Source organism: Chlamydotis macqueenii, chromosome 11 (genome assembly GCF_036417535.1).
Source record: "Chlamydotis macqueenii isolate bChlMac1 chromosome 11, bChlMac1.mat, whole genome shotgun sequence".
NCBI lineage: Eukaryota > Metazoa > Chordata > Aves > Otidiformes > Otididae > Chlamydotis > Chlamydotis macqueenii.
Genome location: NC_141566.1, coordinates 1,447,279 through 1,473,379, shown reverse-complemented (window position 1 = coordinate 1,473,379; position 26,101 = coordinate 1,447,279). Strand labels below are relative to the sequence as shown.

The following is a 26,101-nucleotide window of genomic DNA, read 5'->3' as shown; positions in this document are numbered from 1 at the left end:
CAATGTTTCCCTTTCACCTGCTGAGTTCAGATCTCCAGGCTTCATTCCAGTGGCAGATAATGTTCTTGCTCTCCAGGTGGGAAGCAGAGCTGTTGGGATCAGCTGCAGTCTGTTCCAGCACTAGGCGAGTGCATTTGCTTCTGTACCAATACAGAAACTGTTGCATCCTGTGGCTGATAATTCCCAAATAAGCTATACCAACAAAAAAAACACTTTTTGCCCTTGCAATTTAACATCACATGTGCCATGCCAGGCATTTTGTCCTGGAATAAGAAAGAATTTAATGAGACGAGAGCACCACGTGCACCTCTGAACTGCATTAGCAAGGCAGCTGTGGGCTGGGTCTGCCTCACTCAGATCCTGTAGGATATGAAGCCACGCGGCTTCTTGGTGCCCGGGTCCAAGGTTCTGCGACTTCTTTTCAACCCAAAGCTGCCAGATTACAGCTCTGTCAGCTGTGCTTCTGCAGACCAAGCCATGTCTCCCGCCTTTAGCATAAAGGTACCCAAATATTTGGAGGCTCTTCGTGGCTATCTATGCCAATGCTACAGTTCTCATTTCTCTCTAAACAGCAGGGTCAATTAAATTTGCGTGGGAAGGGGGATCTGGGAAGGATAGGAAAAGAGATGGGCTGTCCGCTCATGGAGAAAGCTGAATTAATGTTTGGGAGTGTTTGTGAAAGGGAGAGGGAGCCTTGGGGTAATAGCAGAGCGCTTGTTCACGGCCTGGGTGCAAGCTGGATGAGGAGCGGGTGTGCAGCGGGGAGATCTTTGGCTGAGACAAGCCAAGACTTCGCCAAGAAGCAGCGCTGTGAGATCAGCGCTCGGCATTCCTTGTGGGCGTGTGGCTTCGCAGCAGTACTGCAGGGACAGCCCACCAGTGGATAATAACAACCTGATTTTAGATTCACAGACTCCCAAAAAGAGCTGGGCATTTTTATTCATGAATGGCAGAGTCACTTAAGAATCCAGGTTTGGCGGATAGTTTTGGCAAGCAAAGAACGGAGAGTTACAAAAGCTGGAAGCTGACTTTGACTTTCTCCTCTGAAACAAGGGCTCATCCCATGGTTCACCTGAAAAACTTTAGAGAGCGATAAAAGACAATAAACATTTTGGATAAATGTGTAATCAGGTGCTGAATTAACCTGGGTTCTACTGATCTCGAAGTAGTGGGTCCGTTTTGAGGAGGTTTGCTTTCTTGTGTTTGTTTCTTTACAATTTAAAAAGAAAAATTGTCTTGGCAGAATCTGAAACGACCATTATTTTTCCCTGACTTTTAGTTTGTGGTTGGTTTTGATTCAACTACATCACTATCGGTGCTCAGCAAATCCCTAACCTCAGCAATTTGTCAGGAGCCCTTATGTTCTACTCCCACTTGACAAAAATACCAGGCTTCACTCAAGCAGCCTCCGCTGCTCTGAGTTCTGTAGACCCCAGAAGGTCTGTCCCGTCTGAGGGGCTCTGGGCCCCTTTGCTGAGGTCTCCTCCACCACTTTCCTCCCAGACCTGGAAGGACACTTCTGTCATGGCCAAGCTGAAGACCTACTGGTGTGGAGAACACACCCATCTGATTTTTCCTTTCCTTGGTGCTGAAGGTACGTGGCATGGGGAGAAATGATGCTCTAGTATGTACGCCACAGACTCCCCGTCCTCCAGCCTCTGTGGCTGTGACACCGCTGTGATATTCTCCCTTCCACATAACTTCAAAGTTTTGGGTTTTTTTTTAATATCAGAACTACTAATCTGCTTTTTGCCTTTTCCATTTCTTGCAGGGGCTTGTTGTCTTCAAACAGTAACTGCAGGGGAAGGTGCCTCAGAGAACCATGATGTCCCTGGGTGTCAGCAAAGGTAATTCGTTTCCCCGTCCCTCCGCTGTCATGGCTTTCCTTTGCGCAGTTGCATTTGCTGTGACATCTCTGTGCAACTCCCCGCGTGCGCTGTGTCCAAGGGGAGAGGACACACCTTCCTTGTCTGGGACCTGCTCCCCCCTGCAGTTCCAAAATGACGTGCGTTGGGCTATAACTTCAGTATCCGTGAAGGTACAGAGAGCTGGAGAGCTTCTACCTGGCTGAGGTTTTGAGATGAGCTAACGACTAATAAACTACCATCCCTATTACTCTCTTTTCAAGACTCTCCTTAAGATTCTCTGTCTTTGCTGCTGTGCATTTCATGGCTCACTTCTATCCCCCAACTCTTGGCTCAGCCTCATGCTCCAGACATATCATCCTCTCCCACCAGAAAATCTTTATGCTAGAGCTGCTGTGATGGGAAATGCCAGAGGAAACTCGCTGCTTTGTAAATACGTGATTAGACCACCCACTGCATGTCTTTGGTGTTCCTGAGAGAAAATGGCTCATTGCTGTTATACAGTCCTCTGGAAGGAGAGAAGAAATTATGAATCTCTGTAGAGGGGGTGATGCATCAGGGTAAATTGATCCTGAAGCCTGGATGACCGCTTGTTTCCATCTTTCATCAGAAGTGGCAAAAGACTCATCTGTGTTTGAATCTCTGGTTGGAAGGAGACCTGTGCTCCCTGCTGTCTGAGATTTCCCCCGGCTCACCTGCTGACACTGAGTTCTTGCCCCTTCTCAGCAATCCTTCTCCTCTCTCCTTCCTTTCCCTCTGCCTCTCCTAGGACGTGTCATCCCACCCACGGATGAGGACCGCAGGAGGATCATTAAGCAGATGAAGGTTCGCACCACCCTGAAAGGAGATAAGAGCTGGATCCACCACCACAACTCAGACTCTGAGGATGAGAAGAAGAGCAGCGCGCTGTAAGTGTGGCCACTGAGGAAGGCTCCTCTTCTCCCTTCCCTTTTCCTCATCAGCCTCCCATGTGTATCTGTTCTCCAGCCTACAGAAGAAGCACATGTAGTGCTAGGATGTTTTAGGGTCCCCCTGATGCCAGGAAATGACACTGCCAAAGGGAAGCGGTGCTCCTGTTTATTTTTTGTAAATGCAGGCTGGGGAGAAGCTCTGAGAAATGGCCTTTCCTGGGAGCTGGGAATCCAGCAGCACAGGCATATTTGAAGTCTCAGGAGAACTCCAAACCTTTTTTTAAGCTAGCTTGTGTTTCCCCGTCTCCGCAGTGACAAAGGCCCAGACCTCGAGTAGAGGGAGTTGAGGTGATAAAACAGCCAGGTCTGCATCTCCCCCTGCAGCTCGCAGGGCTGTGGCACAGCCACCCCTGTTCAGGGAACACCACAGGCTGCACCAGCTTCTCTTTGATTAGAAACAAAACCAAGCCCAGACGGTCTTCTCTTAGCAGCTCTCTCTGAAACAGCACTGCTGTGTTCAGTAAGGCAGCTCAGCAGGGTCAGGAGTTCCTTGTGTCACCGTGTTTTCTCTTTCCTCAGGTCTGGACGGGCCGTTGGGGGACCCACAGCTTCAACAGCTGCTGCTCCCCAGAGTGACAGGTAATTCTGGGGACCCATCCTGTTGCTTCCGTTCTGCGTTATCTCGTGGGGTCGGTGCATGCTTTCGCTGTTCCCTCACAAGTGTCCGCTCTTTCTTCACTTCCTCATACTCGCTCACCGCTGCGATGTCGTATGGACATTGCCCTTTAGTACTGGGGCCGCTGCTGTTGTTTTTCCCCACGTTTCTGGATTCACTGATGTCTGTTCTTTGCACAGGTCCTCTGCCTCCAAGCCTCAATCCGGTTACCTCATCAGGTTGGTACAGAGTGGCGTATGTTTGGGCTGTAGGGGAGGGAGAACTGATCAGGAGCAACAAGCACGAAAAATATTAAGATCTCTCGGGTTCTCCTGTTAGTTAGGAACATTACAATGCTTGGGGAGTGCCTTGGTGAAGAGATACTCCTGAGGATTTTGTTTAGCAGGTGATGTCAACAGAAACTCGGATCTCCTCCGTATGACACAACGGTCACACTATCGTGCCATGAAAATGTGCCACCGTCCTTGCAATCAGCACAGCACCAGCAACGGCGCTTGTGTCCTTCAGCTGCCTCTGACACACGGGCTGCTGCCCGCGGAGGCTCTGATGCCTCTGTAATCCATTCAGGATTGGCCAGCCCTGTGCAAACCCAGTCCTAGGTGCAAGCTGATTTTACTGTGTTGTCTGAGGCCAGGGGGTAGGAAGATGGGAATTCTTTCCAGATACCTCTCTAAAGGAAGCACCTTCTAATTCTCGGTGTCCTGAGCCAGCACCTTCCTCCCGACAGGACGCCCAGACACTGTTAGGCCAAAGAGTGCTTGCAAGTCTCTTAATTTTAGTTCCAAACTCCGTCCAGCAAAAAATTTAATGTCTCTTTTCTCCCCAGAGGAGTGTTCACAAGGACCATCGATAAGACCTCTTCCGTGCCAGATTCTTCATCTTCTAATGGAGCACAAAAAAGGTGGTGTGCATCTTCCTCTTCTTCATGAAAATGAGCTTTTAAATATTGTATCTATTTCTAGTCATCCTTTTACTGTGGCCAGTGCCCATGGACTTCCACTGAGCCCCACTAAGTCCCTACTAAATGCTGCAAGACGTGGCTGTTCATTTCACAGCTCTGCTCAGACGCGGGGAAAAGACAAACTCCAGATTTTCCTCACCAGCGCATGGGATGGCAGTTGGCTGTGAAAGTACTCAGGATTTGGGTTTAATTTGGCAAATAGTTTTGACTGGGGGCCAAATCACACGGAATCCTTGCAGAGCTGTAACACTTTGTTTTGATGTTTTTACTGTGTGGTTTGGTTTTTTTTTAACCTGTCTTGTGAGAGGCACTTACATTTAATTCTAGTAAGTAAGATCTATGCAGGTGCATTGTTGCACACCAAGTGTAACCCTTGGAAACTCCATTTTTCCCCCTGTTTTGATTCATGTGGTGGGAAGGATGATGCCACAAGGTGTCTTCTTCCTTCTCGCTGGCTGATCCTGGGATGGAGTAGCACTATCCCATGGAAGGGTATGCCCGTACCGGCTCTGACAACTCACAGTAGCCCTGAGGGAGCAAAGCAGACCTCAAATCCTAGTCCAAGGCTGTGAAAAGAAGGCAAATGCTGCCCTTTGATTAAATAGCATTCCCTGAATTCAGGGAGTGGATCTCCTATCATGTGCAGCACGAGCTCTCCTGGGGAAGAGGGTGGTGAAGGGCGAGAGCTCAGGGGGGCCACGTTAACAGATATGATTTGTGCCGTCTGCAGCACTGCCGCGAAGGGACACGGCCAGTGCCGTTCCTCCTCTGGATACAGGATGACCACTGAGGATTACAAGAAACTGTGAGTGTGCAAAGGGGAGCAGCGCTTTCTGTCTGCACGCAGGCTCAGCAGCACCTGAGCCTCAGTGGTGATGAAGCCACTGGCTTCCTCAGCTGAGCACTGCAGAGCTTCCACTAGACTTTGACGTGGTTCGCGGTGCTACCTCCAGGTCTGTGTGGGCTGTAAGGCATTCCTTCAACTGGTAACGGCCTTTGTATGGAGTGAATTTTATCACTTTGTGGTAATTAAGGCAGAAACCGGAGGATGCAGCCTGGGGACTTGGTTTGCAGCATTACTGGCCTTTCTGAAACCAGGAGAAAGGAGGGGCCTTGTGGCAGAACAGCACTGCTGACATTTCCTGCACAGCTTTCTGTGTCAGAGACTCTGGCTCTCATCTGAAATGTAGCTGAGCATTTATCATGAACCAGCCTGTAGGCTTAACCCCTGTGCTAAGAAAACCCAATCCTATGGGGACACGCGTACCCAAATGTGCATGAAAAATACAAGCGTCTTCCACACTTGTGTGCAACGCTTCTGGGGTCTGAACCCATTTCCACCTGCCCTGCCCTTGCATTTACCTTCAGTTTTGCTTGCTTTGCCTCTGCAGCAGCCTACAGAGGCAGTTCCCTCACCCTGGCTCTCCCCTTCCCTTTCCGTTTCAGAGCTCCGTATAATGTCAGGCAGAAGTCGGTGGACGTGGATGAGGAGGATGTCCCTTTTACTCCAGATGAACACAAAAAGAGGTATGCCCTCCAGGTAACCGCCTTCTTCTGGCAGGGGCAGTGACGAGTGGCCTTAACTGGTCATTACTAGGAGGGTCAGTTCAGTGATGATTACAGTGGAGCCATTAGGGCTGATTGCAATAAAATAATCATAAGCAGATATTTCTACACAGAGCGCATCTATGCCCGCAGGCAACCACGCTCCTAACGAAATATAATTAAAAGCCTGACATGATTCAACCTGACAGCATACCCCAATTAATTGGGCAGCTAGAAATGGGTTTTGGAGTCCATCGGCTGTGGAGCTTCTATGTGGAAAGACAGAGACGGACAAATGGCCCGGCAGTAGGGGAGGAGCCCACCTCCCGCAGCCTGCGTCTGCGTCTTGGAGTCTGGACCACGTGGGGACTTGCATCTCAGGCCAGATCCAGACGGGTCTGTCACTCTTGTCCTGGGATTAGAAGGTGTTTTGTCTGTGTGGTATCTGCATCAGAGGTGGCCAGTCAAGCTTCTGAAGGTACTTTTCCTCAGATGCAAGACTTTTACAACTGAAAATGTGGTAATTTTCCCACTGAGCACGAACCAGTAAGAGTCCTGTCAGAGATCTGCAGTTCTCCCTTGGTACATCCCGTGGGACTGCTGTCTGTACAAACACATGCGGTCCATGTAGCGTGTCAGCCACAAAGCCTGTATCCCATCTTTTTGTCCTGTGATATGTAGTACTGCAGCAGTGTAGGTCTTGAAAAGGGGAATCTCTCTGCTCTCCTGGAAGAGGACGTATTTTCTTTTTTTCTTACATCCATGTGAAAGTGCTGTGGCCCAGCACGAATGATACAAAAGAAAAAGATGAGACACTCTTACTCCTGTTAGCCCTGGCTGGATTTCTGTTCCCCAGAGCACAGGAGCTCTGTCAGGTTAGCCCAAGACTCCGCTGGGTTGTTATTGCCCCTTCAAGGCTCCAGCCAGTAGCCACTAACAGCATGAGTAGGATGTGACCGCTTCCCTTTTTCCAGGACAGAGGCGGCCAACAATGTCCTGAGACGCACTGCCAGCAGAGAACGTGCCTACGTCCTCTCGGCAGCCAAGAAAAGCAACGGGTGAGTCTTCAGTGTGTAAGCGCGGGGCAGGAGGCAGGGAAGAGGCTGTTGGCGGCGGTCTCACGGGGCGGTGGCCTGACCCAAGCCTCTCTGAAGGCGATGGGTACCTTTCCAATGGGTGGAGAAGATGTAGCTGCTCTCTCTCTAGAAGCACCAAGGATACCTGCAGGTTTCTGCAGAATTGAGAAAATCTTCCCGGAGCCTTGGGAAGTCTTCCTCACTGATAGGGATAAAATTTCAGGAAGAGAAAAACTATGACAGTCCCTAATTCCCTGGGGCCCGCAATCAAAGAGTTCCGTTTTCAGACTCAGTTCTTAGCTCTCAGCTCTCTCCGGTTTTGTTGCATGTAAGTGGAAAATCAGAACAAATATAAACTGCATCTAATACGGATCCTGATCTTAGCTGCAGCTTCAAAATAGTTCTTTAGGGAAAAAGAACCTAACAGTAATGTGTGGGTCTGTAACAGGAATGTGAAAGATGTGTGGGAGCTGCTGGTGTTCAAGGCTCTGTTGTCCATCTCTTTCCTGGGAGGGGAAGAAAAAGCAGATTTCCAAGGTCTCTTGTCTCCCAGGAGCCGTGACAGTGGCTTTTTTGGCAGCTCGCTTTCACTATGAATCCTTTTCCTCTTGACATAACTCAGGGTGACACAATGAGGCACCAGGAGGTCGCTAGTGTGGGAGGAAGCAGGGAGGGGATGCGCCAGCAGCACTCAGCTGTGCCCAGAATGAGAGAAGTGCGTGGAGAGGATTCATAAGGACGTGAGGGGTGTTTGCCCTGGCTGCTGGTTCCTCTGGCACACTGAGTGTCTTGTGGTGTGGAGGGAGGCAGGATTGCGTGCAGGAACAAGAACAGCCATCAGGAAGGTATAAAATAAAAAAAAAAAGCCTTTTGGGGAAGCTTCTTTACTTCACATGTTATAACTAGCTGCTCTTCCTATTTTTATTTCCTCTGCTCTGTAATTTGCAGAGGTTTAACGCACCCGGGCACGGTCAGCTCTGCCTGAATGGTGAAGCGATTATGGGTCAGAGACCCTGTGGGAGCTGCCCCTGCCCAAGGTGTGTCTTTACCTCCAACCTTCTGACTGCTGCCTTTATGCTTCCTTTACAGCAGCCCAACACAAGAATTTCCACCCTTGTTTGCCAAGAGGTAGGTAGCACTGCTGGGGTTGTGTGTCTGTGGACTGTACCTGGGCTGCCTTTACATACTGGGACAGGAGATCCCCAGCGGTTTCAAAGCACAAGAGGGACGCTTCCCTGAAAAAGGATGCTGTGGGTTGAATCACGCTGGCTTTTGAGAGCCCACAGTGCTGTAAACGCTGAAAATACAATCCCTGATGATGCTTTAGGTTATGGGCAACCTGAAACAAGGAGAGGAGAGACACGTTTACTGCCTTCCTTCTTCCAGGGAAGGCTGGTTGCAGCCAGCATGGTGAATAGTCTTCAGACTTCAGGCACTTAACTGCTAAAGCAGTTGGTGTGATAGGGAAATGATGCTCTGGAATTTGAGCATTCAGCTGATGCTAAACAAAGTGACTGTGGCAGCCAAATGCCACCGATTTGGGCTGAAGGTCTCACTTCGTTCGTCCGGTTGAGATGCTCACCAGTAGCAGAGCACAAGGAGCATGAGGAGCAGGAGAAATCTGCCTCTGGGGGAAACAGGGAAAACATAGCTTAAGGGAAAACAAGAATGAACTGCATGAATTAGCTAGCAGTGGGGAGTAGGAAACAATGTGATCTTTGTCTCTCTTTTTGCCTTTTGAAAGAATTGAGATAGAAGAAGAGGAAGGCCAGCAGAGGAGGAGTCCACCTGTGTCTGTGTCATGCAGGTCTACAGATAACAACAGGTATTTGCCTCGTCCTGGAGTAGGGTGTTGGCTGTCTTTGATTTTACGGCACACTGGTTTGCCGTCTTTGCAGATAACTGCATTTATGTGCAAGGTAGCAGCTATCTGAACACAACTGGAGACAGAGGTTTTTCAAAGGAGGCTTCTCAGAAAATCCTGATCCTGCCCCTTGCTTGTCAAAAGGGAAAGATCCAAAATGAAAAGTTACATCGGTGAAACTCTTCCTTGCAGGAGGAGTCAGAGCAGCCATCAGATAGTAATGATTTTCTTTTACTAGCAAACTTGGCTGTGTGACTGACACCATCACCTAGCCATGAAATACTCAATATCTCATTATTTCCAGTCCCCTGAGCCAGCTCTCTGCTTTTGTTAGACTTTAGATTTAATTATTCTACTGTGATGGCAACAGATAGGTGTGACCGGAGAGGTTGGAGAGGTTCATTATCTTTAAATGGATCTCTGCTTTGATGGGAAATGTTGGCCTCCTTTCAAGCCCCCAGCCCTGTTCCCAGGCTACCGTGAAGCCCAAGTAGACGCAGAGCTGTGGCAGACAGGCTGGAGCGTTCTTGCCATGGTACGTGAGACCTGGGGCAGGCTGTCCCAGGTGCAAAGGGGCAGCAGTGACACCCTCCCCCAGTCCACACTGGTCAGGAACAGCCGGCACGTGTGTGGGGCTGAGAGGGACCAGTATGCAGAAATGTTTGACTGAAATGGAAATGTTTGCCCTAGGAGGGAGAATCCTTTTCTGTTTCCAAGCAGATTCATTTAATCTGGGATTCAGCGCTCTCTTCCTGGGTGGCTGGATGCCAGGCAGCAGCATTATTAGCTTCTCTGCCACTCTGGTCCCTAGTGGGCCCAGCAGGGAGTCCAATAAATGAAGCCTTTCAGCCTGAAATGCTTTATTTTCAGGATGAAGAAGCTGCCTCATGAATTTGGGTAGCAACTTTGTGCCACTGTGGTGCAGGTTTGAGGCAGAGCTGGGAAGCAGCTACCCTCCTTTCTCACAGAAAGGAGCACTTCAATGCAGGAAAACTTTTGCCCAGCTGCAGTGGGGAGCTGGTTTGTTCAGGAATGACAGCTTTTTTCTTTGCCTTCTCTTGCAGCACTGAAACAGGCGGTGAGAGCCACGCAACCACATCCTCAAGTGAAACTTCAGAGAGAATCTCCACTTCTCCTGAAATCAGGTAGGTCTGCTGGCCCTGCAGCATCCTGAAGCTCCTCTCAGGACAGGAGGGGCATGCTGCCCTGGGGAGTTCAGCTCTGCTTGGTTGTATTTTCCCAGATACATGATTTTCTGGACACAGTGCAGTCACGGAACAGTAAATACTATAGCATAGGGAACTTAGGAAAGCAGCACTTCACAAAAGCATTAGCAATCTGGGAGGAAATATACCCAGATGGGAGCTGTGGGCCCCCCACAGCTTGAACATCACTCGGTTCTTTCTGATGAGAATACGAGCCCAAAAACTGCAGACCTTCCTATCTCCTGAACTGATCAGGTTTTCGTTTTAATCCAGTCCCTGCCCTGTACGTAGCACGCTTGCCGTACAGCTCTGTGCCTCACATTCTGTCCCCTCACCTCCCTACCGAATCGTTCTTGCTGTTTTGCTTGCAGAAATGGTGAAAACAGGCAGGCCCCTAACGGGAAATCCTCATCTGAAACCGTGTCGCAGCGTGGCGACAGGTAAGAAGTTGAGAAAGGCTGGTCTGTGCTGCTGAACATAAGGCATGCCCCTGCATTTTGCTCAGAAATAGCATTTACCTGCTCGTGGTCTGACAGATGGGATCTCTCCAGTCATGGTCCTGGGCTGCTCTCCAAGAGCATCATCTGCTGGCTAGACTGCTGCTCCTGGTTTGCTCTGCTCTTCCTTCGCCTCCCTCAAGGATTCTCCTCTCTGACTCAATCCCTAAAGAGTCCTCTTCATGCTCTTTTCTTTTTTTTTATTTCTGCTCCAATTGCCCTCCCACTGCTGTTCCCTGGGGAGCTTCTCCCACCGACAAGGGATGTGTTGAACCTCAGTTGCTGGTGGCTCCTGCCAGCTCTGGTTCTTGTCCTCTGCATCCTGTAGGAAGGCTGAAGGGGTGGCTGAACAATGGGGAAGTGTAAAAAGATCTCTTGTATGGAGAAAAACCAAAGAAAGGAGGAGCTGCTTAGGAACCTAAAGGCATGGGTACAGGTGCTGGACACATTAAGAACTGAGAAAAGGTAGAGACTGGGCTGTCACCGTGGTCACTCAGCTGAGGCCCATCAGTATACCCTGGTGTGTCACTGCAGGGCCAGCCTGAAAACAATGCACTCCTTGTGCTTGGGGTCATTTGGGTCACGTAGCTGCTCCTAATTGTGAGTCAGTCTCCCAGAGAAATTAGAGGATGCCTCATTACTTAGGCCACCTAAAACTGGAGAGAGAGTAATTGGCAGAGAAGGAAGGAGACAGACGCACAGCGTGACAGATCTGGAGGGGTGAAAGATGGGCGTGGGGTCCAGCTGGAGGACCTGCAGGAAGGCCTTTCCGGCCCGTGAGCAGAGGGAGAACAACTGTTGCAGGGTACTTACGCTCCCCCAAGCAAAGGGGCGAGCAGTACCTCGCTGCAGGGAGCACAAATCTGAGTAACCCGTGAACTGCCGACAGGCCCACTGTTCCCAGAGAGCTGGCCCTTCCTATCCTGATCGATTGGGTTAGCCCCACTTTGTGTTCCTCCTAACTAAACGTTAGTAGGCTGTGCTAGGATGATGGAATATAAACGCTGTTAGGTCACACCTCACTGGCATTCTCCTTTTTCTAGTGACAGACCTCTGAAGGAAAGGTCTGAGCCATTCCCGTGGGATGAACGGGCCCCCAGAGCAACCGTGGTTTCCGCAAACAGAAGGTAGAGTTAGTGTGAAATTCCTTTGTTTTATTATTGTGCAAATCCTAAACTGCTGCTCTCGGTCTGTCTGGAGGCTCCGAATGGATATTTACTGAGGGAGAAACACACTTCAATCTGTGCTTTGCAGAACTGCAGCAGTTTCCCTAAAATTTTATTTCAGAGGGGAGAAAAAAAGAAAACACTACCCTCTTCAATAAAATTGTTTGATATTTTGTTCTACTTTTTCTCTTTAGTTTCTATGATACAAAAGAATAAGAACTTTTTGTGGGCACCGGTGTTTCTGGCGCTCAACCACGCTGATAGCCAGTGGATCTCCCTAGCCTGGGCTCCACACCATGCTGCTCTACGCCGCTGCCAGTGCACCGTGCTGGAGGCACACCTCTCCCCCCAGAAAACACTGGTTTCATTTGATCTGGAAACCTCTGTGGGCCTGAGGGTACCTCTCAGCGATCCACTGAAGGAGAGTGAAACTACGGCAGCGTGTGGCGGTCTCTGTGGCAGTCCGTTTCACAGCTTTCCTAGGGAGTCTGCACCCTCGCTGGGAAAAATTAGAGATTCACAAATCAAGAAAGGTTGCAAACCGTGAGGAGCAGCGGCTGTGCTTCTGTGCTGCCCGAGGGAGTGGAAGTGCGGGAGGAAAGGCATTGTCCCTGTGCTACGCAGAACAGCTCCGTGAGAGCTGTTCACCCACGTGCTGTTCGCTGCCCACAGCCTGGAAACAAGAAAACAAACATGTGATTTTGGATTCACACCTGAAGTTCCCCATTTCGTCAGCTCCCCTGAGACAAGCCAGAGGAGGTCAGGGCCGTTCCTTCCCTTCTGTGCGCGCAGGTGGAGGTGCCTGTGTTGCAGCTGTGGGCTGCAGGATATCCCACTGGGTTTGGAATAGTCCTGGCTTGAATTTCCAGCTGACTCCATACCACCGGCATCTGTCACGTGTTGATGATGTTCAGAGTTACTGAATGCTCCTTTGTACTTCGTATGCACTGAGTTGCCCCAACGTTTCTTGCCATTTTACCTGCAGAAACATACTGAGGAACATCTCTGGGAAGTTTTAGGGATTTCCTCCTCTCTCTTGTACTAAATACATAAGGAAATAATGTAGAATATCACCCAAACCAAAGCAAAGATGCTTTCTAAAGTTGTCTCTCCTTTTCAGTTATCCTGAACATACAGAAGCCAACAATGGATTTTACTCACCAAAGTAAGTGTAAACCTATTAACAGTGTAAAATTCACTTTTTCTTTTGATTTTAGAGTGAGAGAAGTCTTTTCCTGATCTAGTACTCCCCTAGCAAATGTGTTCTGGGAGCATGAGTTGGATTTGTTTCTCTGCCCTTCAGGTCTCCTGCAGGAAAATCTCTGAGCTAAGCAGGAAGGAGGAAAAGATGTTATGTCTGAGACAGGAAAATCTCATGTTTGATGTTTTTGCTTCTTGCTCTGTTCTCTAACTTGCTAAGCTTCCTTCAGTGACCCACAAATCTCCCTCTCTCACCAGGTCCAGCTCTGGTTGCAGGGACAGAGCTGCAGATGCCGCAGACCAGCTGCACTGTCAGTACGAGCCCTTTCACCACCTGGGTGACGCAAAGTCTGAAGCTGCAAGGTCAGGGCTGGCGCTGGTGCTCCCAGTGCTGCTCGCAGAGGGCAGATGGGGGGGGAACAAGTAACCTGTCCAGAGTAGAGCTGGAAGCAGAATTCAAATTGGGCAACAAAACAAAGGGAGCCAGAAAATCCTAGGTGGCTAAACAGTGGGAACAGCTTTCTGTTCACTGTTATACATCAGCTGCTTTCTACAGAAGCAGCCTGGGAGCAGGTACAGCAGCTTTATCATCGCTTTGAGCATTGATCTCAAAAGTGCCTCCATTCCACGTGCTTTTTAGAGCCTGCTTGCTCCCCTGACAGTGTTGGAGGTGCAGACCCAGGACTGAATTGCTGCTGTTGACATTAAACACACTAATCTCCCTGAAGCTGCTTTCTTCACTTACTTTAGTCTGTTATTTTATGACTTGACTCTATGTATTGGCTTACCAAAGGACCTGAGGTGAGCAAATGATGTCTTTAAACGTCCTGGCCGAGGTGAGGAGGATCACAAGGCTCCCAGTAGGATGTTGTAAAACCCAAGACCTAGAGCTGCTGCTAGTAACGTCAGAATGTCCTCCCCAAAGTTACTGATACTGCGCTTTGTCCTAGGTGCACGATCCTGGGACAGGCCAGAAAAGTCATGTATCCAGCCAAGACATGCGTGAATTGAGGCCAAGTAACTGCATTAGTTCCACTAACAGCTTCTGTTCTTCTTGATTTGAGATAGTGAAAATGTTTCTTCTGAAGGGAAATCAGTTCTCTGAGAAAATTACTTTCTGTTTTCTGGTCTCGTATAAAGTGCAGTGTTGTTATTTCATACAAGTCTCCCTTGAAGCCTTTGGCAAACTATCAAGCTGTAAAGTCCTTCCTGTTTTTGCCAGGTCTAGCTTGCAGTCTGATGTCCCTTCTCCTCCTACTGAGAGAGCCCCTGTGCACCTAGAGGACACACAATATTCCTTTAAAAGGTACGAGTGGGGTGAATATAGTGGGCGTGTGAGTAATACTGAGGATTAAGGGAAATCTGAATGGGCAAGCACAGAAAGAGGCTGCTTTTCACAGCCTTTGTCCCAAGGATGAAGGCAGCTTGCAAAATAAACCAAGAAGTTTGCATTGTATCCCTCCTCCATCTTTGAAATGAGCCAAGCACCCCAGCTTTTTTTCTTCTCTTGGTTCTTGTGTGCATGGTGGGGTTCAGTCGCTACCTTCTCATTTGCTGCTAATCCAGTGAAATGCCACAGTGGTGCTGGAGTGGCAGCGAGGGAGCTGAAGGGCAGCTGCAATACACTGAAATGCAACTGTAGTCTAAATGTGATCCTCAGAGAAAAATCCTGGGGCGGGACAGGGAATAGCGTAGACTGCCAGAAACCTTGCCTGGTGAGTAGATCGTATTCAGTAGTGTGAGGATTCCTGTGCCAGCTGGTAAAGATGTAATGCACCTTTCTTTGATTATCAGATCTGTCCTGGGCTACGAGGAGAGAAGCAGCGCCCAAGAGAGCACATACACGAGTCCCGAGCTCCCAGCATACAGCAAGCCTTACTGGAGCCAAGCGACGTAAGGGCCTGTTTGCTGATGTGTTCTTTCTCATTGTTGAAAGCCCTGGAAATACTGATTGCTCAGGAAATATCGAGCGCAGGAACAACAGCATAATAAGGGCCATTTGTCCAAGCAGCTCTAAATTGCTCCTCCCTCTAGCATCCACTGAAGTAGTACATTCCCTACTGTGTTCACTGAAGACTAACCACACAGCAAACGCATTTTTCAGCCCAATTTCTTCCCAGCAGCCCCAGCTTTGCCGCATGTGGCACAGTTCAGCTCTGATCTCCCTTCAGCTCCACTCTCCTGTGCTGTGTCTGGACAGAGATGTCTGCATCCTGTTCCAGTCCTGGGGTGGGATATGAGTGCGCGTCACCCAGTTCTCCCTTGCCTTCTGCAGAGAGAAGCTCAAGGCACGGAGCCAGACATGAGCTGGGGCAGTAGGACAACTGGGGCGCGCTCCTGGGAGTCCGTTTGCACGGAAACCCAATGAGCTAAAAAGTGTTTTGCCAGAAGACTTGCCGTGAGGGAGGAGTCACTTGACTCCCCCATCAGGAGTCTGCTCAGGAAAGAGGAATTTTGCTCTGCAGTAGTTGTTCAGACTCCCTCTATTGCCACAGGTGTGAAAACAAAAATACTTCTAGAGATGCTGAATACTTTCTCCCACCCCTTTTAAACATCTCCATTGAGGGCCTATTTCAGACGCCAGTGGTACACGGATGGCTGAATCACATCCTGAATTAGGCCCACGCTCCTCACTCCAACATTGTTTGGACATCCATGTCTTTACCGTCCTTCCTTGTTGGCATGACTTAGGTCAGGTGTCCTTGGCTAATGCTCCTTGTCTGGAACAGTAAAAGCCCCCGATGCCCCTTCCCATGCCAGGGGAAAAGGCAGGGCTACGCAGAGCTGTTGAGTGTTGAGTCTCACAAAACACAGCTCCAACACAGCCATTTCCCAAGCGATTCCCTCAGAGTACATGCCTGTACTTAGCGTGCTGGAATGACTCCTTCTCCAGAGGTCCAACTCTTCTCTGAGAGATAGCGCTGTTGTTACTCCAGAGGTCCCGTGCGTCCTGAGAAGGGGAGTCTGAGCTAGAAAGGCAAGGGGAGATGGAGCTGTGTGCGCGGTATCATTGGACGCACCGAATGAGTGAGTCTGGCTACAAAAACCTTCAGAATATTTGGCAGGGGTAACGTTAAAATTCAGCCTCAGGTATTAGCAGACGCTGTGTCAGATGCGATGCCTGTCCTGGCATACACATCCTGATGTATGAAAGAGCCACAATAAATAATCTGATACCCTGCAGGTCTGCTCTCATGCTGGAAAGCAGCATGTTTGTCTAGAGAAAACATAGTTGGGACTGGTATTTTAAAGAGCTAATTTCAGCACGTGAGAGTGTTGCTGCTTGACCCATCCATTCAGTTCCAATCAGTTAAGCAGCGCTTTGTGCTGTGCTGAAGCCAGTGCTGGTTACAGCTTAGCCCTTGGAATATCCTCCACCAAAGCTCTGTGCCTTACTTTCTTCTCCGTGTGCACTGAACTGAGCTTTCAGACGTTTGTGCCTGGCAGCCACCAGCGCGGTTTCTTTTTCTTCGCCAGGTCTTCCCAAGATTTCAAAGAGGGGAACAGCCCTAGAGAAAGGGGGCAGGAAAGCGCGCGGGCCTCAGATGAGTATAAAGCAGAGCTGATCCCAGAAAGGTAAGTGGTCGGTAGGACTCACCCATGGTATCTACTCACTGTGTAATTCTTCATGTCTTAAAAGTCCAAGAGCCAGTTTCTGTGCCAACAGCACGTGACAGAGGTCCTTTGGCATCAGCATGATTCCTGTGGTCCTAGAGTGGCAGGCAGTAGCTTCTGCTGCCCAGAGATCTCCGCCAGTACTCTGCAGGCATTTATGAGTGCTGCAAAATCACGCCTCAGTGTGTCCTGAGGTGTTAGAAGCATCTGTCAGCCCAAGGAATTCTGACACGAATGTTTCCTCCTGTGCCTAATGTTTTCCTTCTGCAACAATCTTGGATGAAAGGCCTTTAGCTGTGATCCTGTAAGCTGCACGGGGATTTGTACGTGTGACTCCCATCAGATCCAGTACCAGGGCAGTTTGGAGTAGCTCTGGCCAAAGTGTCTCCTGCTCCCTGCCTGATGGCTCCTGGCTTAGGCAATGACTGTCTGCCCACACTAGCATGTTTTTTGTCCACTGCCTTAAGCACAGATCTTTATTTTAGGTTTTCAGACTCAAACAACCATACTGAGAAGGGACAAGAACCTCCTGACCACGATGTGCACCCAGAGCCTCCCAGGTCGAAGGAGCATACTGAACATGAACCCAGCACGACTGGGTAAGGAATCAGATAATGACCCCCCTGCCTTTTCCTGTTGGATGAGCGTTAATTCCCTGTGTGTCTTCCCCCACGTACATATGCGGATAAAATCTTCTCCCAGGCTCCCCTTTTGTGCCTGATTCTAGTGCTGCTTCTACCGAGTGAACCTTTTATAAGGTTTTATGTGGTTTTACCATGGCCTGGGAGAAACACCCTCACTAGCTGGAGGCATCAAACACTCTGCAGGTGTTCACCAGGGGTTGCATCTGCATCCTTGAGTAATTCTAAGTGCAGCAGCACTTCTGCAGACTGTAACGGTCTTCTATCTTGGCAGGTCCAGCTCTGTACCTGGAGAAAGCAGCGTCACTGCTCCAGAGCCCCAGCGTGCGAATGAACCTGACCCGTGCTGGGAAAGGTACGGAGCCAGGGGACAGGCAGGTCTTTGCTGCTGTCTCTCACTTCTTGTGTTCTCCCTCTTGCCCTGTTCGAAGGCATCACAAATGCTCATTTCTTGGCTACTGAATTCAGAAACCAACGTAACCATGGTATGACTGCATTTACCCACCACGGTGGACAGGTTTAGATACAGGTGCTAAAGCTGCTAACAGGCTTTCTCCTCCCTGACCAGGACCGCTCCAGTTCATGAAGAACAAACGTGCCCCACCACAGAGAGTCACCACGAGAGCCCAGGAGACTGGAGACACAGTGAGCCTAACCCAGTGGCAGCCAGGTACAGTGGGACAATCCCTTTGTTCCTCCTCGTCACTTGCTCTCAAATCCTCATCCTTTGCCATTCCTGCTTCTTGATACAACCCTGGCTGAAGGCTTGACCTGTGTAAATTTGTCAGGGTACGCTAATCGGATGACACTGACAACAGTAGTATTAGGTTTAGGATTCCACCCACACACGCTTGTTCATATTTCATATCAGTTATCAAATTAAGTTAGACAACTGCTGAATCTTGCAGCATTTCATTGCGCTGGGAATTCAGCTCATGTGGGTGAGGGGAAGCAGGACAGGCCTCTGCCACTCCCCCGACCTTAAGAACCTATCAACAGCATGGTGCCCCAGGTTTTCCTCATGGCCAGTAGAACGAGGCACGATCCAGCCTCTGCAAATTCTGAACGCTTGTGTGAGCTGGTCATAGCAAACAGTCATTGGCTTTATGGTCAATTTGTCTCTAATTCTTTAGCAGGTCTATCTTCAGCTCCAAGGAGGATGCTCTCGGTGCATACGAAACCCAGCATGCCATGCCGCTGTACGCGGACCGCCAGCCTTTGAACAGCAGCGCGTTGGCGCCCAGTCACAGGATACCGTCCTACGCAGACAGCCAAGTATTCAGCGCCAGAAGGTGAGGGTTTGGGAACGGGCTGCACAGACAGGGAAAGCTGCTGGCACAGAAATATTTGACAGAAACTCTGGTCCAGCTTGTACAATCACTGCATCAAGAAGCGAGAGCAGGATTTTGTTCCCAGAGGGAGGAATAGTATTGCCAGCTCTCACAACGCATGGAACACGATCATTTTTGGACCTGAAGGGCTGAAGAAGGGATTCGGGAGATCTGAGCTGATAACTGATCTGTAACAGTGGAGAGGCCTTGGTAGGTTGTACCCAGACTGCCTACACGGTTGCCTGGATGTGTAGAGACCACATCTGCTTCTCCTCTGTGACTGCAGAGATGATGATGCAGGAGCAGTCTGTTTTTTATTTCCCATGACCCTCAATGACATGACACCAGCTGTACACTTATTACAACTATTTATGTACGGATCTACATTCATGCAATCTGAATATAGCCTTCACCTTTTAGTGTTTTTAAGAATCTTGGTGTCACAAAACTCCCATTTGCTTTTGGAGGCATTTGCAGACTAGGACTAGGAAAAACAGGACAGACCTTTATTGTACATCATAGCCTGTTACCACCCCGCTGGCACTGTGCGATGCTGACACCTCTCTCTGCAGTGCAAGAAACTCGCGCTTCGTTCCTGCCCTCGGGTTTATATCATAGACCAAACGCATATTCTGCCCAGAGCAGGGTTTTTCTCATCTCACAATGAGCTTAGCCTGTCCCTCTTTCTCTCTTCAATGCAGCATTGATTTCAGTGTTTTTCAGCATTGTTTAACATTAAGTTATACAGTTGCCTGAAGCTTTAATCGGGATCAAAGTGCTGACAGACAATATAGACATAAGCCGTGCCCCTGGCACTCGCAAGAAAAGAATGACCGTAAGCTGTAAGCTCATTTTCCCTATTGAAAGAGCCTGAGCTCTGCCCACAGGTTAAAGCCACTCCAGTAATGAGTTCTGTCTTGGAAAAGTGAAAATGTGCAGGTCTGACACGCAGATGGGCCAGCTGGTCAGCAGTTCACACGTGCAGATGGTGCAGTGGTGACTTTGGTGAGCGCTGGGAAAGGAAAGAACGTTGAAGGGCAAAGAGACGAAATATTAGTTAGCCAATGTAGGTCTTCCAGTGACTCCTGGTACAATCTTAATCAGGGCTTTGTGCTTCCTTGCCAGACCTACCCCAGATTACGAAGGGAGAGTTTATGATGGGAGAAGCAGCCCCAGGAACAGCAGATATGACAGCGCTAGTGCCAGGGGGCACTGTGAATATAACCCCGCAGCCGGATGGTAAGAAGTCAAAGGCAATCCAGACTTGTTAACACAAAGAATACCACACTGCTACATTTATTCAGCATCCTAAGTGTCCTGCCCCACTTCTTACTGATTCCCTGGGTCTAAGCGTGTGCAGTGAGGTGCTGTTTGCGTGGATGCTCGTGGTGCGGGAGTGATTTTGCTAAGCAGGGAGACATTTAGCCGAGATTCTCACCACTTGAGAGAATCACTCACGTGCTCAAGTTCAGTGCTTGAGATTGTATTGCTTCCTTTCATAGCTACGACTCCCTTCCCAGAGACACCACCATGTCCATTTCCCAGAGAAGCCACAGGGTGCCGTTCTACATGGACAGCTTAAACTATAACAGCACCAGGTAAACGGGGAGTCTTCATGGTTGTGAGGGAAACCTCCAGGAAACTGCTGTGGAAGAGAAGCTAGGAAGCAAAGCCAACAGCTGAGAGAGAGATGAATGGTTTCCAGGCAGGGGATGTGTGGTCTAGAGACACAGAACTTCTCTTAAACCATTCCTAGCAAAACCTACCCAGCACAGGGTCTGTAATACACCCACTTCTGGTATCTGGAGATTTTTCACCATGTGGGGTGCCAGAACAGAGTGACAGGAGAATGAAGGGCTGGTTCCTGGACCAGAAATCGGCCTTTGTGGAGCCTACAGGAAAAAAAAAGAGAGCTAAAAGCAAAGAGAGATGTTGAGAGAGAGGATCACTATCTCCAGATAGACATTTTCGTAGCCATAGTTTTGCCACCTTCTCCCTTCTGCAGCTTTTGAAATGCTTAAGCTGGGGATGGTTTTGCTGGGGACAGTTATGTTGGACCTTGGCCAGTGTGTCCCCACCTCCTCCTCTCCTGCAATATGCTGTTTGCCGTTTCTTCGTAGCTGCTCCCGTTCAGGCTACGTGACTTTTCTCTCTCTCTTGCCAGGCTTCTCTCAGGGTCGAGTGAGAGGATCTGCAGTCCGATGGCCACCTTACCGCACAGCAGCCCAGCGGCCCCTGGGTACCAGCCCGACTCCAGCACCGCCGGGTAAAGAGCGATGGGCGGTCGTGATCCTCCCCCCGCGATGCAGGTTTTGCATGCGGCCGTCCTGTCTGGTGAAGGCAAGCCAGGCTTTGCTGCTTGGTGCCTGGGCCACGGGACATTTCTCAGTCGCTTCTGGCAAAGAGCACAGATGTTGCCAAGGTGGCCAGAGGCACCCAGAGGGGAGAGGTGGGCTGAGTACTTTTCTCCAGGTGCCCTTTTTTAGAGACCAGGCTATAGCTCACTTTATGAGTTGTCGTTGCTCTTTACCATGGCAAAATCATGAATCCTCCATAACACATTGTAGCTGAGGGACACGACGGAGCTCCTCGCGCCATGCACACTCATCACAGGTGTGGGGCTCTTGGAAGACTCTTCGCCTTGTCAGTTCTGAGCAAGTGAGCAGTCTACATACAGCAAGTGTGCCAGATTTGGGTGGGGCTGGCGCAGGACCCCGCTCCGTCATGTGCTACAGAACATAGCGTCCCGTCACGGTGCAGCTGTCAACTCAGAGCTGCGTTCTTGGATTTCTGGTTTCCACAGGCTCCAGCTCAGAGGTGAAAACTGCTGCACACTTTTATGCAATTTAGAGAGTTAGAGAGGGGTTTCAAAGCGGGGAGAGGCCAGCACAGGCTTGGATGGGCAATATTTCTGACCGCCTGGCCTTGCTACGGCCTGCTTGTCACAACCCCTGTCGAAGTAGGAGAGGCTCATCTGAAACACTGGGCATGGGAACTGTCTATGCCAAGTTAAAAAAAAAAAAAAAAGGCTTTCTTTTCTTTCCTTAGTTGTGACATGGCTTAGTTTGCCTGTGCAAGAAGAGAGGATTAATCATAGCTTATAGGCAGCACTGCAAATGCACCATGGAGAAGGAGCCTGATTAGTTCATTTCATGGCTGTGGGAAGAGAGCCGGTGGGCGCAGCGGCTCCCCGCAATCTGCCACAGAGCTGCAGACGGGCAGGCAGATGGGGGCATGTCACTTTGAAATCAGGATTGTAAAGAGGGAGGAATATGCAAGAAAGGTCAGCTCTGTAAGCAAAAACATCCCCAAAACAAATCAGTAGCAATTCATAATGGATGAAAATGCTGGAGATATTCCAGGGACAAAATTCCAGTCTGTACGTAGTGCTGTGCCAGTAGGGTTTTAATGTTAATGGGCAGAACCACAGGCTCTCCAAATGCTTATTGTGTGCGTAATCCTGACATGATTTGAAAAAGACTTATCCTTGCAAAACAGAGGATAACTGGATGAGAGAGTTACATTATCCACCCCATTCTTTTTAATTAACTTGATTTGTTTTGGTGGGTTAATTAGAGGGGTATATTAGGTGATATTTAGCAACAAAGCTTGATATCCAGTATTTATTCAAGAACAAGAGCATCTCACTCGATGCCTTTTCAGGCAGGCGTTCCGTGTCCAAGTGCACACATGTGGTCCCTGGCGCTGTCTCTCATTAGCTCCAGTCCTTTCTAATGCAAATGCTTCTCGTTCTGTTTCCCTCCCTTCCTAGAAAAGGGGTCCTCTTTGTGAAGGAGTATGTGAACAGCAGCGAGCTGTCAGCGTCCCCACGCTACGGCAGGTACGAGGAGCGTCCAGAGCCAGTCATGTGTCTACATACGTGTGCAAAGCAACAGCGCACGGCTTTGCCAGCTACTGCACCCCAAGCAAGCTCCCGCGCTGGAACAGTTCGCGCTGCGTCAGCGTGCCGCTGTGCCTGAGCTAATTGGCCCTGGAGGGATTAAGTTGGGTGGGCAGAGCGGTTTGCGAAGGCAGCAGTGCTGCTCTGGGGACCCAGGCGGGTATCTCTGCGGTGCGCTGGGCTGTCTGGCCCCATGCCGGTGACAGGAGGACCGCTGTCTCACAACTCCTAGCAGAGGGGTGAACTCCCCCTCTAAGTGGGTTGGACTCTGAGGTGGGCGACGGGTGAAAACACTACACTGCAGATTTTTAGGCTGCGTGTTTGCCACTGTCAGGCTTCGCTGTGTGTTGCAGGCATAAAAGATTGGAATTGGTGAGAAAAATGTGCAGGTTGAGAGTTCTCACTCAAAAAAGTTATTTATGAGTGTAGAAAAAGTTAAAAGGTGCCATTTCCAAGCTTAAACCTTCAGTCTTTTGTATTCTGCTCAAAGGTAACTCAGTAAAGCTACTCCGGAGTGACTGAGGGCAGAATTTGGCCCTACGTACATGGTGCTTACATTGACGTGGCAGCCAGTTAACACCCAGTTTGATGCCTCCCTGCTGGCGTTTATCCTCCCGCAGTGCTGTGCTGGCATTGCTGTGGTGGCTGATTACAGACTCCGTAAATCTCTAGCCTTTCCTGCGGGTCGGCAAAGCAGATGTCAGCGTATTGCTGCAGCGTCTAAAAACACGGGCAAACAGAAGGCAGAGGGGGAACACTCAGCTAGGTGAGATGAAGGACATGTTCCGTGCCTTTTCCTACATAACAGCTCAGGATTTGGGAGGTCAGGAAGCAGTGAAAATAGCTGCTATTTACAGGGTCTGTATAGGGACCCCAGTGAGGCCAGAGAAGTTTTAGGGATAAGGGTACTGGAGGCAGGATTTCACAGGTTGCCTGTCCAGCAGCCAGCGCTGGATTTTGCTGGTCTCATCCAGCAGCCAGTGGAAAATACGCTGGTCCCCATAGTCTGGGTCACAGCCTGCGCGTGTCCCAGCCCCAGGGCTGCTGGACACCGTGCTGGGGGGCCGTGGGCAGCACAGCCAAGGCGACGATGGCTCTCACTGACAGGGACCCCCCCTCCTTCTCTCCTGCTTCCCCTCCATTTATCCCCACTCCCAGCCCACCCAGCCTTGCCTTTTCTGACATTTTACGGACATCCTGCCTCTCCCCGTGCAGACAGCTGCAGCCAGACATATTTTTTCAGTGCTCTGGAGTTAGGTGCTGGGGCTGGCGGCTCTTTGCTGTCTCTTCTTGCCCTTGGAGGTGCCTGCTCCTTGCAAACCTCATCTGCCAGGCTGAGCCCAGAGTGGGCTCTGAGTCTGACCCTGAGGCACAGCGATTGTGGTGTGGGGCAGGGAGCAGGGTAATGCCACCCCTGTGGAGAATCTGCAGCGTGAATTCAGCAAAGATGGAGACAGTGCTGCTGACAGCCCCGCTCCATCCATCAGCACGGCCCTCTCTGTTAGGGAAATGCCTTTGCAGAGCCGGTTAGGAAGCACCACCCTTCTCTCCAAGGAACAGGCAGCTGGGACATTGCAGTTAGGACGTTAGGTTAATGATTAGTGATTCCATCTGAGATGCTCTTCCCATGTATTGCTGTCAAGTGCTGATATTTCCTTCTCGCTCCAGTGGCAGCCTTGTGGATTTGACCGATGTGGACAGAGCACCCTACAGCCACCACAGCTACCTGTCCAGTGCTCCCCTGCAGAGGTAGGACAGCTCGGGGCTGCTCTTAGGGGTTTCAGCAAACTTTCAGGTTTTTCCGGTTTAGAATATTGGTATGTGTTTGGTGAAATAACAGCACGAAGTGTAAATGATCTTTGAAAAATACGTTGCCATTGACTTTAAGATACGTACTGCCCTGCTGTTGTGGTCTCTGGGATAACACACGTCCTGCTGCACTGTCACTTGACACAAACACGTGTAGAAGCAGGTAGCTCATGGAGAGCGGTGCTGGTGTTGGGTAAAAAAACCTCTGGTAGCAGTGCTGGGACTGGAACCAGCTTGTGTTACAGAGAAATTCACTCTTCTGTTCCTTCACAGATCCAGTGAGCCTGTTTGCAGTTACTGCAGCCGTGAGATCCGAGACTGCCCCAAGATCATAATAGAGCATCTTAACATCTACTGCCACGAATACTGTTTCAGGGTAAAAACCCGTACCTACTGACTGCCTTCCATGTGCTGCTGTGAAATGGAGTGGTGGGAGGAGAATCTTGATGCAAATTCTGTCCTCAGGCTTTCAGAGTAACGTATGTAGCGTGTGTGAAGTGCTCGCAGCCACATCGGGACAGACAAAGTCATGCAGTCAAAGGTGTTGGAGTTGTCCCCAAAAGTTTTTCAGCTCCTCAAATAAATGTGCATTAGAACAAGGGGAATTCTTTATTGTCATCTGATAGAATAGCAGCACCCTCTTTCCTCACGTCCCTGTCCTTGTGGCAGACTTGCTGCTTTGTGGCCTTTGTGCCCCAGTGCAGGTCTTGCTGAATCTCTCAGACCTTGCAAAGTTTACAGCTAAAGTCTGTGGAAGTGGCGAGTGTGGGAGGAGGAAGCCTGCAGTGGCATTTGTCTGTTGTAGAAAAGTTTAGGCTCAAACTAGGTCACTGCTTTGGCATCCTCACACCTTCATAAAGTGATACAGAGACTGTTCATTTCTCTGTCCCCTCTACGCTGTCATTACTGCGTGATTGCTTTGGGTACTGTCCAACCACCTTGTTTGTTTTCCCTTTGGCAGTGTGGAATTTGCCACAAAGCAATGGGAGATCTTCTGGATAAAATATTCATCCACCGGGACATTGTCCACTGTGACAAGTGCTACGAGAAACTCTTCTAGGTGAGTGCCCCTTTACAGTGTCAGCATGAATGGCTGGATGAGAGCTCACGGAGCTTACTGAATGAAGAGCATTTAACCCTGAGTGATGCATACAGGGATTTTCTTGTGGCTTTTTAGTGAGAAGCAGTGACCCTTGTTGAGGATTTCGCTAAAACATGCTAGAGCTGGTCCCAGGAGTCCCAGTTAGAGCCAGAATCTCTGACTGTAATGTGATAAACAGGCTGTGGTAGCTTCACATGGGGGAGACAAGCAGAGGGCTGGCTTGAGTGATGAGAGAAATGTCCCTTAGAGGTTGAGAGGTAATTAAAGGTAATTAAAGAGTTCCTCCTTGTGTCCTGCACTAACCCGCTGCAGGAGGCTGGGTGCTGCTTGCAGCTGTAAGGTTCCTCCAGGAAGGAGGCAGCACGTCAGCGGCAGGTGCAGTTACTGCTTTACGTAAAGATCCTTTGAGATGAAAACCCCTGGGAAAACTACAGAGTTGTACGCTGTCAACAGATCAGCGAGGAAGTAGGCTGGATATGGTTTTGAGTGGCCCGATTATGTGGCTTGGGTCACCACAGTGCCAACCAGAAACCCTGCCACTGCTCTGAGATCATAAGAAGGGACCTCCTTTCCTCCCTCTGCCTCGTCACAGAGAGAAGGAGGGAAAGGCGCAGCTGCCTCGCTGCGGCTGCTTTGTTTGCCTCTTAATGCAATGTGACTGGCTAGCCTTTTTCGTCCCACTCCTGCGCATTCGTCTGCTCCACTGACCTCTGTAATGCAGGGGTTTGTGCGGTAC

At 49.8% G+C, this 26,101-nt stretch overlaps 1 protein-coding gene across 3 annotated transcripts in view; it reads left to right on the top strand.

Annotated features, from left to right (window-relative positions):
- ZNF185 (zinc finger protein 185 with LIM domain) overlaps positions 1 to 26,101 on the top strand; it is a 37,845-nt gene that overhangs the window by 9,778 nt on the left and 1,966 nt on the right. The window contains exons 2-30 of one of the 3 annotated variants that reach the window (XM_010130280.2): positions 1,772 to 1,847; positions 2,635 to 2,773; positions 3,356 to 3,415; positions 3,632 to 3,670; positions 4,279 to 4,353; positions 5,144 to 5,218; positions 5,860 to 5,940; positions 6,933 to 7,016; positions 8,124 to 8,162; positions 8,779 to 8,859; positions 9,963 to 10,043; positions 10,475 to 10,543; positions 11,644 to 11,727; positions 12,887 to 12,931; positions 13,225 to 13,329; positions 14,189 to 14,272; positions 14,761 to 14,859; positions 16,444 to 16,542; positions 17,067 to 17,180; positions 17,497 to 17,577; positions 17,791 to 17,892; positions 18,359 to 18,514; positions 19,679 to 19,792; positions 20,056 to 20,151; positions 20,718 to 20,819; positions 22,326 to 22,394; positions 24,123 to 24,203; positions 24,537 to 24,639; positions 25,225 to 25,323. In XM_010130280.2, the coding sequence (XP_010128582.2) occupies positions 1,823 to 1,847; positions 2,635 to 2,773; positions 3,356 to 3,415; positions 3,632 to 3,670; positions 4,279 to 4,353; positions 5,144 to 5,218; positions 5,860 to 5,940; positions 6,933 to 7,016; positions 8,124 to 8,162; positions 8,779 to 8,859; positions 9,963 to 10,043; positions 10,475 to 10,543; positions 11,644 to 11,727; positions 12,887 to 12,931; positions 13,225 to 13,329; positions 14,189 to 14,272; positions 14,761 to 14,859; positions 16,444 to 16,542; positions 17,067 to 17,180; positions 17,497 to 17,577; positions 17,791 to 17,892; positions 18,359 to 18,514; positions 19,679 to 19,792; positions 20,056 to 20,151; positions 20,718 to 20,819; positions 22,326 to 22,394; positions 24,123 to 24,203; positions 24,537 to 24,639; positions 25,225 to 25,323 (2,481 nt within the window). In that variant the 5' untranslated portion in view covers positions 1,772 to 1,822. Of the gene's footprint in view, positions 1 to 1,771; positions 1,848 to 2,634; positions 2,774 to 3,355; positions 3,416 to 3,631; positions 3,671 to 4,278; positions 4,354 to 5,143; positions 5,219 to 5,859; positions 5,941 to 6,932; positions 7,017 to 8,123; positions 8,163 to 8,778; positions 8,860 to 9,962; positions 10,044 to 10,474; positions 10,544 to 11,643; positions 11,728 to 12,886; positions 12,932 to 13,224; positions 13,330 to 14,188; positions 14,273 to 14,760; positions 14,860 to 16,443; positions 16,543 to 17,066; positions 17,181 to 17,496; positions 17,578 to 17,790; positions 17,893 to 18,355; positions 18,515 to 19,678; positions 19,793 to 20,055; positions 20,152 to 20,717; positions 20,820 to 22,325; positions 22,395 to 24,122; positions 24,204 to 24,536; positions 24,640 to 25,224; positions 25,324 to 26,101 lie in introns of all 3 variants that reach the window. The other 2 variants (XM_086756675.1, XM_086756677.1) reach the window with 2 other exon arrangements.